Source organism: Coccinella septempunctata, chromosome 8 (assembly GCF_907165205.1).
Source record: "Coccinella septempunctata chromosome 8, icCocSept1.1, whole genome shotgun sequence".
Lineage (NCBI taxonomy): Eukaryota > Metazoa > Arthropoda > Insecta > Coleoptera > Coccinellidae > Coccinella > Coccinella septempunctata.
This window is the reverse complement of record NC_058196.1, coordinates 19,010,450-19,028,357: the sequence shown is the minus strand read 5'-3', so window position 1 is coordinate 19,028,357 and position 17,908 is coordinate 19,010,450. Positions and strand designations below refer to the sequence as shown.

The 17,908-nt window shown below is 34.9% G+C and overlaps 1 protein-coding gene across 1 annotated transcript in view; it reads left to right on the top strand.

Annotated features, from left to right (window-relative positions):
- LOC123318816 (molybdenum cofactor sulfurase 3) overlaps nt 1-17,908 on the top strand; it is a 51,751-nt gene that overhangs the window by 31,854 nt on the left and 1,989 nt on the right. Inside the window, exons 5-8 of the mRNA XM_044905561.1 lie at nt 187-303; nt 362-911; nt 9,894-10,094; nt 16,554-16,777. Coding sequence (XP_044761496.1) covers nt 187-303; nt 362-911; nt 9,894-10,094; nt 16,554-16,777 — 1,092 coding nt within the window. The remainder of the gene's footprint in view (nt 1-186; nt 304-361; nt 912-9,893; nt 10,095-16,553; nt 16,778-17,908) is intronic.

Genomic DNA, 17,908 nt, shown 5'->3' with positions numbered 1-17,908 from the left:
AAAAGTGCTACACTTTTTATGCAAACGAAAGGACCTATATTTTGATTTTGGGAAGATGACTCGGAAGATGAAGTAGTTCAAGGAATGAAATACGTTCAGTCACAAAACAACGACTTTCAAAATTCCATACCCTACTTGCCCACGATAATTAGTACCTAACAAAAATGAATTTTCTTTTCTTTTAAGGTAATGCAGATGTTGAGCTTAAACAAAATTCATATACGCACAGGATGCTCATGTAATCCTGGAGCCTGCCAACGTCATTTGAAACTCACATCAGATGATATCAGAAGACACTTTCGTGTAAGTGCGATTGAACGCAAATATCATGAATAAGAATTAAATACTATTTACTTTCCAGGCTGGACATGTTTGTGGTGATCAGAACGATCTAGTAGATGGTGTCCCAACCGGTTCAGTGCGCGTGTCATTCGGCTATATGTCCACAAAAGAAAATGCTGACGCAGCTCTGAGGGTAATTGAAGATTGTTTTGTTCAGAAACCAATAATAAAAAAACTACCGCAGAATTGGACAGAATTGTCAGTAAACTATGAAAACAGATTCAGGTGTAAAAGTATGAAAACTAAAAATTCACAATTAAATGAATCGCAGCTGAAGATCCAAGGGCAGAAAATACCAACTATAAGTAAAAGCTTGGCATTAAATGCCGGGGACGATAAGTTTGTGACAGGTGTTCTAAAATACATCTTTCTATATCCAGTGAAATCGTGCGGAGCTCTTGAAGTGCCAAAAAGTTGGAGGATATCCAGTTCTGGGTTGGAATATGATAGAAAATGGATGATTGTGAATAGTGATGGAGCTTGTTTATCACAAAAACATAATCCAAAAATGTGTCTGATCAAACCATTCATAGATCTGGAGAGAAAAATGCTGAAATTGGAATTTCCAGGTGAGAAAATTCAAATTGAATTTTTTGCAGTTTGAAAAAAAAAATATGAAAGATAAATATTTTCTACTAGGAATAATATAAGTACAAAGGAAAATCTATAACTGAACTTAAAACTGAACTTCCAACATTTTCACAACCGAGGCTATTTAACCATGACAAGTTTACTCTCACTCACGCACCTGAGGATGCTACTGTGATAGCAAAACAAGTGTCGTGTGTAAATAACTCATGGCACAGCCGTCTTTATTTATTTAAGAAGGCTGTGGTCATGGTAATGAAACTCATGTAATTCTGTTTTTATTTTTTATTAACATACTTTGATAAAGAATACGGTATAAAAGGTATCCCAAGTTGCTTGATTTTCGCTGTTCCTGGTACTACCAGACTGGATAGGGAAAAACTTGGGCTCGATTTTCGTGAAGAATCCATTAGAGGAAACCGTTTGACGATATCTTCATTTGTGTTAGAAAAATTTTTTATATTTTGTCGATTTCGAAAATGTGCCATAAGGGTATTTTCGAAAATATCTAAAAACCATAACTTTCTACAGACTCTTTTTCACTGGGAATACTACAATTTATTCATTTTTTAAAAATCTCTTGTACTGAGGGTGGAAAACCCTGTACAAGGTATCCCAAATCACGTTATTTTGGCTGTTTCTGGTACTTCTAGAATTCTAGACCATAAAGGTGAAAACGTTGAAAGAAAGTACTGGGCTCGATTATCGTGAAAAGTCCAGTAGTGGAAACCGCTTCTCGATATTTTCTTTAGTTTATTCATTACTTCGGGACACACGTGACGAATGTTTTTTTTTTGCAAAAGTATTGAGGTTGGAAAGAAATTGCAACATTATAGAAACTATCTTTTTTATTTCGTAGAAAATTTTTCCATAAACCCAATTATTGTTTGGTGGGGAAATAGTTATTTTCCTATCAAGTGCGGAAAGTGATACTTGCCCGCACGAAACAGCCGTTGCCCGAACGATGCGAAGCAGAGTTCGGGCAAGCAGTTGAGTCCGGCAAGACACTTTACGCAAGAGTTAGGAACAATATTTTTTCTACAAGCGCTTGAAATATATAAATATATCCATTTCACGAAACAGATCATATCTCATTTGATTAATTCATATATAATGACAGACGTAATTCTGCATGTCATTACTATGGGTTTCTCATCGTTGACGTTCTATGCATAGAAACATGATAGAATTTAATTTACTCTATAATATTTGCGTGCGGGAAAAACCTCTGCTAATCCATTCCCGCACGCAAATGCGTGCGGGAAAGAAATAGCAGGCGTTTTTCCCGCACCCTTTGGGAAAGTGACTCTTTGCAACTTGGAATGCGTGCGGGAAAAAGGTTGAACGCGCACGCTTGTAGAAAAATATACTTTTGTTCACAGAAAAAACACTCTATATCTTATGTCTAATATTTCATTTCCTTGTGAGGTCGTATTCTGGTTTTTCTCAGGACAAATGACTATACACGTTCCTATTGTCTTGTGGAAAGCTGTACCTATATCAAATTCTGTATGTGAATTGATTTAAAAAAACTTGGACTCCATTTGAAGGGCATTGAGATGAAAATAACTTATTAAATATTAAATCGAAAAACAATGGGCGTTATGTCACGAAACCTCAATACAATAGCATTCAATGCTATTTTGCATATTTCAATTCTAAAAATTGAAACAGAAACTTGGCCGCGTGTGTTCTTCTTCTCTCCGACTGTTCAAAAGACATCACCCCTCCACGTGTCCATCGAATACATTTTTAACCGTTTCGTTTTGGATAATGTGCACATTAGCCGGCTAAAGATGAAATTCCCTGACGCAGATGAATACTTTATCGTACTTAGCCGGTCCTCGAGTTCTCGAGTTTATGCTCACACCTATCTTTAGCCGTAACATATCCCTTAAAATAAGGGACGGAGAGAGTCTTTACAAACACTCTGAGCATTGTATAAAGTCTTTATACAATGCTCTGAGAATCGCAATCGTGTAAAAGTAACTACACCGAAACGACCAATTTCTAGAACAAAACAGTAAGACGGTGGTGATTAATTCTTATTATTATCGTTATGAGATTTGAATAAAGCAAACCTCTTTTTAACACGTTCAACGCCTACGCCATCTCCCGCTTTTATCCACAACCCCTGCAGAACACAGTCACAGTTTAACCCTGTGGTTTTCGATCAGGACCACAAGGTGGCAGCTTGAAGGTTGAATGATGAAAAATCAGTCCATAAAAGTATTTCAATTCCAGACCTAGATGCAAATGTGGAATTCTACAAGAATAAAATCTTGTCAAATGATTACATCTCAGTTTTAATGAATGAGAAATTTTTGTTCACGAATATTACCCACACCAAGGTTGTGCAGCAAAATTGCCAGACTATCGCAACCTTAGAACATAGATACATGGAATGGCCATTCAGTGCTACGAATGAATTGTTTGTAGTCCACACATTCGGGGATGTTTCTCTGTCTAGAGCGACACTAAGGCAGTGGCGTTTTATTGAAAAATTCACATGTGTGAATTCTATTCTATTCGTATTGAAAATTGATGCGCCAATGATGTCCGAAGCACATCCCACTCCAGTCTTTGGAATGTTTATTTTCCATTCCATGTATCTATGTTCCAAGATCTCCTCAACATATGAACCTACATTATTCCTAATCGATTTATTTTTTGTTTGACAACAACACTCATCACAACGATGGGTGGTGAGAATATCAGCAAGCTATACTGCATTCATTTTGAGTACCACATGACTTCAGCGTTCAGCAGGAAAACGTGATTTCCTGACTGCCCAAACAAACCTAGCTTTTACTGTAGTTGGGGAGCCGACGATGCTAAATCGGGATTTAAGGTCAGTTCATATTATCCGTCCGTCTCAGTTCAGTTCAGCTCAGTCAAAATATCTTTCAATGTCTTTTATATGGACTAATTCATACTATCCGTCTCCGACCCTTCAGCACCTATCGGCACGCTTACGACCGTCCGACGGTATTCTTCCAGAGAATATTTTGCGGATGGGCTGAAGGGCGTGGTTGGACTGAAGGAGACTGAAAGAGACTGAACGTATAATATGAATAAGCAACCGCTCAGTTCAGCTCAGTCAATCGAGGGTTTTCCTTTGTTGTGAAAGCTTCTTTGAACTTTTTTTTGTATTATTTGCGAAATTTTTCACAGTATACAGAATGATTCATAACTATTGGGACAAAGGCTGAGGGCAGATTGTTTGGACCAAAATATGGCGATAGGACCAAATATACCTTAATGAAATATTGCTGTGCAAAAAAGATAGAGGGCGTTAAAGTTGATTTTTTTTTCGTTTTTTGCTAATAATTTCACTGTATATTTTTTATTTCCGTTTTTAAGAAAAACACAATTGAACAGTTCAGAGCATCGGAAGGGGATTTGAAGTAACGGCTTATTCATTTTATTTATTTATTTATTTCGACGATAAAGCATAATTTAAAACAATGTAACATAAAAAGAATAAACTTAAATTAAATTTTCTACGTGTCCTCCCCCTACTTCTATGCCTTTTCTAATTCTTTCAATGAAGGACTTTCGAACTTTGAAGAAAATATTATTCTGTCCCCTCATAAAAAATTCAACTTTAACGCCCTCTATCTTTTTCCACAGCAATATTTTATTGAGGTATATTTGGTCCTATCGCCATATTTTGGTCCAAACAATCTGCCCTCAGCCCATTTCCCAATATGAATTACACTGTATAATCGAAATGCTATCCTGTTCATTCTAAAATAGCCATGATGTGTGGACCAATTTTTTTTATAATGTCCAATATTCACCTTCAACTTTCCTCTTTTCAAATTTTGGTTAGACACCCAATCTTTTTACCGACATTTTGTTCCTCTTCATCTTCGTCTAACAATAATGCAAAAGCACATCATTCATTCAGGCGTAATTGCAGCAATTTTATTTTTAGCAGAAGTTAAAGGGTTTACGTCCTATGAGATAGGGCACGTAAGAGAAACAACGAAAATAATAATACTGATAATTTAACAATAATTTTGGGGTCCTTCTTGTACTCTTTTGATCAAAATGAAAGGCTTCATGTGTCAAGTGCTGGTCGATTCGAATGCAACCGAAGATTCAGGACACACGAAGCGGAAGGTGACTGAGACGATCGTGACTGATAATATGAACGCAACCTCCGTCAACGGCTAATGATCCTTCCGCCGGCCTGAACTGAGCGGAACGTATAATATGAATCGACCTTTACTCGAGTATCTTGGAGACCTATTGGATTTTGAAGATTAGATGGTAGAAAGAAAAAAAGGTTCTATGATGTAAGCACTTTCAGCGGTGGGGAAAGCTTCTGCAGGGTCTTAAAGATGTAAAAAAAATCGTCAAGTGTACATACTCGAGCGTGTCAGATTAAGATACTGTATATGCCCTTCGTGTCTCTGATAATGAAATCATGCATATCTGACAGTTTGCGCGGTGGGACTGGCCGTACGGAACTGTTGAAAATGGTGAAAAAAAATTTTTTTTTCAGCGTGTCAGATTTTTGGATTGGACGCAAAGGCAGCTACTTTTCAAGGGACTGACAATTTGGACATGACGCAAGGTCACAGCGGTCCTTTGAAAATGTTAAAAAAATTGTTACTTGTACAGCGTGTCAGATTTTCATACAATTGGTAATCTCGGTGTTGTAGACGTGTTGACCCATTAATATGACACTAATTAGAGGGGGTTTCCTTAATCTGACACTTGGAAGATGATAAAAATGCTTTTTTTTCGGATATTTCACTGCCTGTACCTCTAATCGTTTCTGTATTCATTAGGAAAGTTGTAGATAATAAAATTCTACACAACTTTTGTCTGAAACAATTTTACATACTCTCAACCGTTCTCGAGTTAGAGGGCGATAAAGGCGAGGAGCTTAGCCACACATGGGAATGGGCAAGGTCAATGTAGAATCCCAGTCTAATTAGTCCAAGATCCCAGAGCGACCAGAAATAACTTATTTTCACACAGATGAAACTTTTGGATCTCAGTAGAGTCTCATATTGTCCTAGCCCCACAACTATTTCACCTTTGATGTATAAAGATTTTTCGATACATCATGATATCAACTGGACCTCAGAGGTAAACGAATTGACCTGACGTTTGAAAAATTATTCCAGGAACGTCATCGCTCGTGAGCTTTCCTCGGAGAGTATTATTCTTTTCATATTTGCCTCGGTTATTTGCTCAACATTTGTTATGCAGGCAACGAACGTGGAAAAGTTGAGTTTAAATATGGTGCAAGAATAAAGAACTTCGAATTTAATCGCACTCGGAAATCTCTATAAGTGGGGACTCGTGTGGTGTTTTCTTTGTGGACTTTGCTTCAAATGCCAGCTACTGTTTACTTACGGAATTAGTTTCAATGATGTCTGAACACACACAAGATTCAGGAAATTGGATAGAATTCCATTTCGTGGTCGTTCTAGAGTTAAATCTTACAGTATTCGAGATTAGGGACTCAATGATTCGATATTGAACGTTTGATAAAATCATAATGTGAAAATCTCTTATCCTTTTCATGTTGGTCCGAGAATTTATTCGTCAGTTCGTTAGTGGAAACTTTTATGTACTTGAGTTTCATAGCCTCATTAATCTGCGACTTGGTATTATTGAGAATCCATAAAAAATTCACAAAAAATTAAAATCATTTATCGAAACATCGATTATAAGTCGAATCAATTCAGAAACAAAACATCCGTTGATCGATTTGAATTTGAAAGATTCTGCAGAATTTGGGCGTCATCTGCCAAACGTCTGCTGAAGATTTGTTCACATTTGCGACAAAATTCTACTCAAGCCGGTATTTCACAACTAGCTGTTTTGTTTCAATTCATTTGCGTCGGTATTTTTAAAATATCAGAAAATAATTCAGATGCCTTCAACTCTGACAAAATCATATAGTTAAGCAAAATGCAAAATGGATCCTTAACCTACGTTTACCCTATCTCTTTTCCCTTTTAACGAATCTAATTGATTTTGATTACTTATTTTTCATCAACTAGTCAACAGTGGGTTTCATAAAACATTGATTGTGCGATCAACGATTTGACAGTCACTCGGTTTCTAAAACGAAATCACTGAAAAACTTTTTCATTTCTGAATATATTGAAGAAGTAGCCATTGAGAATAAATGAATGAACATCACAATTTGATGCGAGAATGATATTCTGAATGATCATGACTGAATTATCGATTGAAAACAAATTGACAATCAAGCTTGGTGAAACCTGGGGTAACCCTCTTAGAACAGAAAAATGGAATAGAAAATGAACATTCCAAAGGCTGGAGTGAGATAGTTGCTCAGTGTCGCCAATCACAATTGAGACAGTTGATTCGGACATTGTTCTCACATCAATTTTCATAAGCACTTAGCATCATCATTTAAAGAAACTACCAGAAGCGGTAGACATAGTCAAAAACCTATCTTGTGCAAGACTGGTGTCTTGCTCAATTTTTCGGTCACGTTTTCAGTTCCTTGTTATCGGTGAGCGAGCTGGGAAACTATGCTTCACTGATTTGAAAGAAATACTCAACAGTACTCAGATTACATCCCGCTTCGACGACCATTTTTTCATCTGTAGTAATTTGAGAGTGAATAAAATAACCCAGACTGGTACGAAACGCTTCAAAGATTTTTTAGATCTGAAATTTTTCTTTTCAGTTTTGATTCAAAAATGAGACTTGAAATATTTCTTATACGAGAAATAATGGCATTCTGTAAAAAATTTCAAGTGTTTTTACTTCTGGCAATGAGAAACCGGAAAACTTATTGGGAATTCAAATGTAGATGGCAGCGACATGGTGTTGACAGTTCGAAATAAAAAGTTAATGCAGTAATTGTCATTTTTGAAGGGGATTTTGAGATTTTCGTACAAAAAATCCTTTTTTTTCAGTTGATAGTTGTTTTCTCTTAATTTTGAAGATTGGTTTTCCAATCTGGATTCAAGTGAGTTAATTATTATCAATTTTAGGTCAATAAATGTCATGAAGTATTAGTATTTATAAAAAAATTCCTAGTATGTTCTGAATCAGCTGATAAATAAGAGCAATATTTTTTTAATCCAAACTTCTTGGCTCTTTGCACGATCAAAAAGAAGGAAATTGATTTATGCTAGCCACAACTATGATATCTTACCTTCTCCATTATATACAATAGCTAAAATTGCAACATTGATGCTAAGAAAACTTGTCCAAGTTGAACTGGGAATCAGAAATGATTTTCTGAATGAATTTTGTGTGAATGTTATCGAAATTCATATGTATATCCACTTACTAGATGAAAAAAGTCCTGTCTGAGGGAAACAGATTTGTTTTTTGTGTAAATCCTTTCATTTTGAGGTTATATATCCAGGTTATTTAATTCACCTCCTATTCTTCGTAACTGATTTGAAATGTACAAAACCTTCATTATGCTATAAAAGGACGAGTTACATATGTCCTTAAACATTGACTAAAAGTTCATTTCATCGTGAAAAATAGTAAAAACTGACATCTTCACAAGAAATCGTAATCGAAGATTTGCTCCAAGGATACAAATTATGAAATCTTCACTAAGCTTTCCCCATTATCACGAGATAGCTAAAGTTATTTTCAACAGATTAAGGTATATTTTTTATGAAAGATCTCATTGAAACCCCAAAATATTCTCCGTTTCTCGATGTAAACAAACAAAAGTGCATTAACTTGAAAATTGACACCAGGGGGCGTATCGCTTGTTTTGAATTCCCAATTACAGTTCATATAGAATAAGCTGACCAGATTATCCCCAGTTCAATGATGGACGAACCTGTTGAATGTGTATATATTTATACATATATACAGGGCGAGTCTTTGAATCGTAAAAATATTTTAACAGTAGATTCTTGAGGTAGAAAGAAACACTTTTTTCCTGTACCATTTTTTTCCGATTCAGCCCTGATAAAAAGATATAGCCATTTTAGGTTTCATAATGAGCAGTACCACCCCTGGTAAAACAAAATAACCTTCAGAAGCTTCAGAAGCTGATTCTGTGATACTACACATCTGTGGATCTTTTAAAAAGAGTTGCATTCGGTCAAAATATAAAATTTTTCGAATTTCATACACATTTTTTATTTTTGAACGTCAAATTACTCGAAAACTATATTTCGAATTTCATTTCTTTCGATAAAACCATTTGGGAGAACATTTTTTATGTTTTCAACAACCTGTATCTTTTAAACCGAGCCGATTCGGTGAAAGTGGTAGGGGAAAAAAGTTTTTCTTTTGACCTCAAGAATCTAATGTAAAATATTTGTACGAGTCAAAGACTCACCCTGTATATGTTAGGGTGTATATGCGTATGGTGTTGAAAAATAATAATTTATTGTAAACAGAGAAATAATAAAAGTTTATAACAACACAAAAACGAGAATATAATAATATTAATACAATGGTTGTGCATTACACTGTGGAATGAGATTAAGGCTTCAGGCGTTGCTAGAGAAGCTTCTTCATCCTCAAAATTTGAATGTCTGGAAATATTTGATCAGGGAGAAAAATGCTGCTGCATTAACCATTTTGTTTATGTTTGTAACTTGGAACATGCCGTACAATATCTCTTCTTTCTCCAAATGAAGTGCTTAATTGACCCAAACACTTCGTACATTGGACTTCAGAATCAAGTTTTGTTTTTTCAAGGAATGGAAATTCTTTTAAAAGATCTTCCGTAAATTTGCATGATTTTTGAGAATCCTTTTTCATCAGAATTGATGAGATAGAATTCATTTTTCTTTCTTTCAGTCACTATGTAAAATAATTCATTTTCAATTTTTCCACACGCACATTTCCTAAATTCCGATTGAATCGGTTGAACACAGTAATGAGTATGAGGTTAAAAGATATCATATAAATATTCTCTTTATCGCTATCATCCTTCGATAAACATGAAATATTCCTAAAAATCAAATTTCTTACAGGTGAGGAGAGCATCACTTTGCTATTACACGACCCAGCACGTAAAAAACTGAGTCAATGTGAAAGTAAAATATGCAGAGATAGAGTGATTGGATACGACTGTGGTGAAATCGTGAGCAACTGGCTGAATAAATGTTTGGGATGTAAAGGACTGAGATTAATTCAACAAACTGACCACCAGATTGCTAGGGTGAACACACAAGGTGAGAGGAGAAGAAAATTTGCATTTTTTTCATATAGGTAACGTTCTACACTGCACGCATTCCTGAGAATTTTTCCCGCACCCAAATATTGAAGAGTAAATTAAATTCTGTCCCTATGCTGCACCGAACGCCAACGATGAGATAACCATGGTAACGACATGCAGAATGACGTCTGTGATTATACAGGGTGAGTTTTTGACTCGTACAAATATTGCAACACTAGATTCTTGAGGTCGGAAGGAACACTTTTTTCCTTTAAAATTTTGTTCGAATCGGCTCCTTTTAAAAGGTACATGCTATTGAAACCACATAAAAAAATATTTTTAGTTCTATCTCATTAACGGCTCTATACAATGAAATGAATTTCGGAATATAGTTTTTCATTTGCTTTATGAAACTTTTTCGAAGACATCACTCACGTCTTCCAGTTTTCTCATTATGACCATTATGTACCATAAACATGCCAAAAATTAAAAAAAAAACCCAACTCTTGAAATCAAATTGGACGTTATTAAATGAACATTCGAACGTTCTGTAGAATAAAAGTATTTCTCATATTTTATTTGATGTTTAAAAAAAAACTTTTATGATATTCGAAAAATTGGATAGGTACTTTGGCTGAATACTTAAAACTCTGTTTGAAAGATCTGTAGATGCGTAGTGTCACAGATTTAGCTAGTTATTCTGAAGGTGATTTTTTTTTTCTCCAGGGGTGGCATAGCTCATTATAACTTAAAATATATTATATAAATATAAGGGCCGAATCGGAAAAAGTGGTATAGGAAAGAAGTGTTTCTTTTGATATCAAGAATCTACTGTTAAAATATTTGTAGGAGTCAAAGACTCACCCTACATACAGGGTGGGCCATTCACAACTTTCCACCCCGAATATTGTGCTTTGGGATGGAATAACAAAAAAACACTCAGCACTCAGACAGGTCAAATACACTGCATGAGTGATCTCAACATGTTCTGATCTAAACCTTCCCAGATTTCTCCGAGTTGGATTCCTAAGTCATTAAGAGTAGGTGGATGATTTTCTGAACTTCTCAGCCTTCTATTGAGGTTGTCCCAAACCTGCTCAATCGGATTGAGATCTGGACTTCTTGCTGGTCATTCCATACGAGAGACTTCAACCTCTTCAAGGTACTTCTGAACGATGCGCGCACGATGGGGTCTGGCATTATAATCCATAAAAATGAAATTTTCACCAATGTATGGGGCTAGTGCCATTAGCCTACATGCTCTTCAAGAATGTTCCTTATATACTTATCAGCATTCATAGCTCCATTATCAACGACCACTAGGTCTGTGGGAGTAGTCAAAGATATTCCACCCCATACCATAATCGATCCTCCCCCGAAACCAGTAGTATTCAGGAAATTGCACTGAGCATATCTTTCATATGTGTACGTCTGTATACAAGGAAACGTCGATCACAATGGTAGAGGCAGAATCTAGACTCATCTGTGAAGATAACTCTTTCCCAATCGGCCTCTTCCCAATGGATATGCTCTCTCGCAAAATCCAAACGAGCCCTTCGATGGGCTGGTGTAAGAGCTGGGCCTCTTGCCGCGACACGAGGCCTCAAATCATATTTTCTGAGGCGATTTCTTATTGTCTGAGTGCTAATTTGTACCTTATGAGTTTGCTCAAGCTGAATTTGAAGGAGGCGAGCGGTTTCAAACCGTTGTCTCAACGAAGGAACTCTCAAGTAACGTTCTTGAATGGCAGTTGTTACCCGTGGTCTACCCTGTCCTGGTCTTCGGACATTTATACCTGTCCCCCTGAATCGCTGCAACATTCTGGACACACTTGTATGGGAAACTCCAAACCTTTCTGCAATTCTTGTGTATGTCCACCCTTCTTCTCGCAAAACTACCGCTTGGGCACATTCCTCTTGGGTCAAATTACGTGTTTCGCGTTGCATAGCGATCGAGTGTAGAAAATCAAACGAAAGAAAAATTATTGATCTCTAGAATTGATCGACAACAACTGATTTTAGAATGGAGCCAATGCATTCAAAATCTGATAATATCATCTTTTTTTATTCCTGCTGGGAAAAAACATCTGTATCGAAGAAAACCGTTGAAAGTGTATAACATATGCATGCATAATTCTGATAAAAATAATTATCATTGGGAACATTTTCAGTTGTAGAATAAATTTCAGATTTCCATAATGTGCGTTAATTTTTTTGCGCAGTGTATATAATGATATCTTATTTAGGAGAGACAACTAATTTATAAAATATAAAACTTTTTCAAATGGGAAGGTATCGTATTAGCTCTTAAAACGGAAATTTCTCTAGGTGAATTCATAAAGAATAATGATGATCCCACAAATAAGGTAGATAAATGCGTCGAGTTTTCAAAGTTACTAGTAGTGATTTTTCTTTCTTTATATAGGTAAAAAATTTCAGGAGAGAATATTAGAACACCCCACTTGTTTCATCGAGGGCACTAAAAATTCACACTTAGAAGCTTGAAATCAAAAACTGCATTTTCAAGAAAGTTTCGAAATCAACAAATATAACCCCTTAACGACCAGTTTGACCTATATAACTGCCCATTACTGAATTTATTTTCCATATTGGTTTTCCAATAGTACATACTATTTTCGTCAGTTTAGTTGCATAAAACAAAGAAATAAACAAAAAATCTTTTATATAAGGCTTGCAAATGAAATGAAGAAAAAAATGAGAAAACTTTATTGAAATCTAAGAGAAGATGATAGTTTTCGATAGTATCTGATTAATAGAAAATTAATAAAAAGTTTTTTTTCCTATACTACTTAATAACCGATCCAATGATTGTTACCTGGTCCGTATTTGCTCTGAACTTATCGGAAATTAACCTGCTCTGAAATTGCTTCCAATGTTCTGGAAACTATCATTATAAACTCTAGATTTTTGGGGGTAGAATTGCATTCTTGCTGATATATCTTCTCGTATGGTAAAATATTTCAGTTTTCCTTCACCCACCTGAAGATGCTATTGTGAAAGCGAAACACGTGTCGAGGTTGAACAACTCATTTTTATGAAAATCATAGAATCTGTTTTTCGTTGATGAAGTTTAGTTTATCTAAAATGTATACTCCATTCACTTTTATTTTAGCACTCGGTTGGCCATGGAAATTTGTCACATTACATTCTATATAGTACAAAAATGTGGAGTTATGACACTTGTCAAAACATTTTTGGGTTTTAAATCAACGCTATGTTGTCCATTCTACGTAAAAGTTTTTGTTATTACGTATTTTATCTCAATGTCGAATCTCTTCGGAGAATATGTGACGAACATAACTGAAGTTTATATGAACTGATTGAAGACATACCAAATCCAGTTATTTGCATGGAAAATACAAGAGATCAGTATAATATCATGATATGCACTAGCTTGAGGAGAGTTAATGTTCGTTATCTTCTTTGGCTAAAGTTTGAATACGTTACATCAGTTGTAGATTTCAAAAATATTAACCCGAAGATGAAATGCATATGATGCAGTGGTTGGGAATGCGTATCTCCCGAAGGAATTAACAGATAATTACAAGAATGTTAAATTCTCCAACAAAAATCATCTGGCATCAATATAAGTAAAAAGAATTAAAGGAAGTTTCAAGTCAAGATTTTCTTAAGACATTTACAAAGTAGAGGAAAAGTCAAATGAACAATAGAAAAATCAATTTCCGGGATCGTATTCTACGATGTCATTAATCGAAAATCCAGTATTAAACTTTTCGCATTAATTCACTCAAACATAAAATTCTCAAGTGCCACCACTTTTTTGGGTGTCCCAATAGAAGGAAATTCTTTGTCATCCTCTTCATTCACAATCTTTCTGATTGTGAAAATATTCAGCTGAAATATAAGTCGTTTAGATTCAGATGAAACATTATATGAATTCCCTTACATTGAATATGTTCGCTACCGTCTGACTTATTGTGGATTTTAGAATATCAGGGTATAACTATTTGAATGAGCGGACCTGAATTCAAGATAGCACTTCCCGAAACCATCTGTTTTTTTCAATCACTTTCGGCATTTTCGTAATAAAAATTGATATTAGTTGTGGCAACGGCGTTATGACATTGACGACATTTCATGAGTGCCCACCTTACCCCTTTCTAGTTACAAAAACTTGTGAAAATTATTTCATGGCCAACCGACTGCTAAAATAAATGTGAATGGAGTAAAGTCATGGTGGTTCAATTCATAGAGAGGTTCCTTTTTTCGTTTCAATGTATATTTTTCATACCCATCCTTTTCATATTTCAACGACAATAATTGAAAAGTGAACAGGTACTTCGTTATTTTAAGGTTCGACCGAGAATAACGTTGCCTTTTCATCAGAAAAAATAACGAATTGAATGCTATGTCGACCACATGAGTTGATTTCACGTAACGTGACCTATCAAAACGCCACACAATTTCTCCTCCCGCACCGTTTCCTTCCCATATTAACAGGGACTGGATTTCAGGAACAGAATCCGATAAGCGGTCAGGAAGAAGGAGTGATAAAATGGCCCCAGGTTGCCATTTAATATCGAGAAACGAAAACACAAAGGGTCAGACTAACCCGAATTCAATTATACTACTGATGTATCGACGTATAGGTTTCCACAAGGATAAATTTGTTGTCAGGAGGGAAGGAGATATATCGAATAAATGGGGGCAATTCATTGTTCCTTCATAGGAATGGAAAAAGCATCAGGGTCCTACCCCATTTGGATTCTAATATAGTTGTAATTAATTTCCAGGATACCTTAAAACGCGAATAAAAATGAGTTGACGATTGTTGAATTCAACTTGTCATATATTTTCAAAACGGTGACCTATTTTTATATGAAAAAGAGGTTCAAATATGCCTAATGACGCAGACTATTGATTAGGATATAAACCATGCTTCAGAATTCGGATATAAATTTTGAAAAAAATAAAATATACTTGTCCCAAGTCACCTACCGATTTGGGAGGCTTGGGACACAAGTTAAAATCTATTGATTTCTCAGCTTTTTCTCTTTCTCAGTTTTGAAAAATTAGAATTTGTGATTATATAGTTCAAATTCGGTAAGGAAATTGAATGATAAAGCCCTGTTACAGCGAAAGTAAATATATTTCAACTCAAATGTAAAAAAACTAAACAAAATAAGGGAACTTTGATTTCTTCTATTCTTTGGTGATTTCTTTGTAGAAATAACGTAAATTTATTTCTATTTATGTATTTAAGAAAAAGGTACAAACAGATAGTGAATCCACAAAAGTCCAACTGAATAAAAAATAAAAAAAATATATTCCTACATATCTTGATTAATTTTTTAATCTCCTAGTTAAGAAAAGAAAAATATCTCTCAACAGATAATTGACACGATACATATGGATACGATTGGATAAATTTCTTGTCTTCACAAAAATAAAAAAAAAATTGTACGCGAAGAACATAAGGTACATAAAAATTCACAGCTTTTCGAAGATATACCGAAAGCCATCGCAAAAATCTAAGATGTCTAAAACTATGGTGTAATCACTGATTTTATTTTACCTTTTTCGAAGACATTGAAGCAGTTTCATTTTCCCCACTGTAGGTAGCGCTGGAAGTTCCTGGAAAAAGAGCAATGGCTTGTTCTGCAGCTACAGACAAGAAAACCAGTATATTTAATTATTATTATTAGTAATTTACAATTAATTATGGTTTCAATAGTTTGAAGTCACAATAAATAAAAACAAAAACACTTTTTGATATACAAGTTCTAAAAGACTTCACGCAAGAATATAAAGCACACGTGTTAGTTCGGTATTTGTGTTCTTTCCAAATATGCAAACGGATTTTCAAAATTTCCATTCACAGTGTGTTGTTTCAAGAATATATTCGTTTGATTTTTGTTACTGTGGATCTGGATTTTCCTTGTGGTTATTAAGTGAGTCTTTTGAGCTTCAAATAAGAAACATGTTAGCCAAATATATAGGATAATTTGCTTATTACGACCCCAAGAAGAAATGAGCAAAATTCATAAAACACCCAGTATCTCGGTTAGGAAGATAGTCAAAGCTGATATATCCAAAACAAAACCGCATCGGTATCCTCTACTAGCGTGTTGAGTATTTCCGTTAGTAGGCATTTAGAGTTAGAAGCTTGGCTCTACATAATACCTATCTGATAACTTTGTAAGCCCAACTCGTCTTGGCAACATTTTACATGCAAAAGTTTTTGGTGGTATCAGTATATTCAGAGCCCACTCCTAGTCCTAGTCTGTAGTTGTGAATATGGAGTTTGATAGACAGTGAATAATAGCTTATAAACCACAAGTGATTGATGAATGTTTGATAAAAAATCAGTGAATTATGAGTCATAAGTCCCTAGTGATGCATCGTTAATTTCTGTAATTCAAAACGTCTTGAAAAAAAAACGATTCTCACCTTATATTATGATCGAAATATTATATTACACAAACTCCTTTCAGGTCAACATCTCCAGCTATCTTTCGCAAATGAATCACAGTATCTTATGGTGAACTTGGCAAGTGTGAAGTGGCTGAGGGATCGTGTGAAAAAAAACGACGAAATGTATTCGGAAGATTTGAAATCTTTGGTCCTCAGATTTAGGCCGAATATAGTGATCGATTTCGATGAACCCTTCGTGGAAAACGAATTGGAGTGTGTTGATGTTGATACAATATCTTTCAAAGTGAGTACGATTTTCATTCCTGTCCTGCATCGGTAATTTTTTGAACAAAATCGACACATTCATTGTTTTTAATCTAATATGCTTTGATGCATAACTAATAATGTTTCATAGTCAACTGTACATAGCTCAACTGCTACAAATATTGTTGTGCAAAAAGATCAATGTTGAGTTTTTTTGCTGGTAATTTAAGCGTTTATTGCTCATCGCCATCAAAATCAGTGCAGAGATATAACTTCCGGAAAGTAATCCTACTTTATGTACTTGCTACTTGAAATTTTGTAGTAGTGGCCGCTGTAGTTGCTACAGCAATTTTTGACGAAACTTCCAATCCTAGTGATTTCTATTAGAAAGTAGGATGTAAAAATCATTTGTTCATAATATTGGTGATATTTTATGAACCCGATAATTGTTCTCGTTTTTGATAAAAATGCAAATAATTTTTATTTATTTATTATTTCAGAGGAAAAATTCAATATTATTGATTTCACGAAAAATATGCTTCCGAATGGCAGTAAAATTTTGCTGTATTGACTAATGTTACTTCTTAAGTTATTTCTGCTTTGACATTAAAATTTATTGACGTTCAACTTTAACACCCTATATATATGCTTTCCCACAGCAAAAGCTTTTGAATGCATAATCAAAATTTATATCATATTTTTATATTTTTTCCTCAAAAATAATGAGAATAACTGTACCTAGGAAATCGTCAATAAGTGTACCTAAGTCTTATTTCACCAATTTATTGAAGGCCGACAAAACAGAGGGTTTTGGTGCAAAACGCAAGACTCCAACTGGTTAAATCGTATTATTATTTGTTTAGGCCACAGCTACTTCACTGTACGATCTATTCAGTTTGTCAGAGTTAACGCACAAATGAATGGAATATTTGTGAAATATTAGGTTGGGAAAAAAGAAATCCATTATTTTTTTGATAGATGGTTTTATTAACCTATACCTCGTTATGCATTGGGACAAACTTATTCTCGTTGGAAAGAGGAATTCATGTACTAGCAAAACAAGTTTTGTCATTGTTGTGACCGAACGGTTCAGTTGTCAATTAAAGAGTCAAAGATGGAAGTGAACAAAGAAAAAATTCGTTATGTGTTACAATTCTGCTTTGGTAAAGGG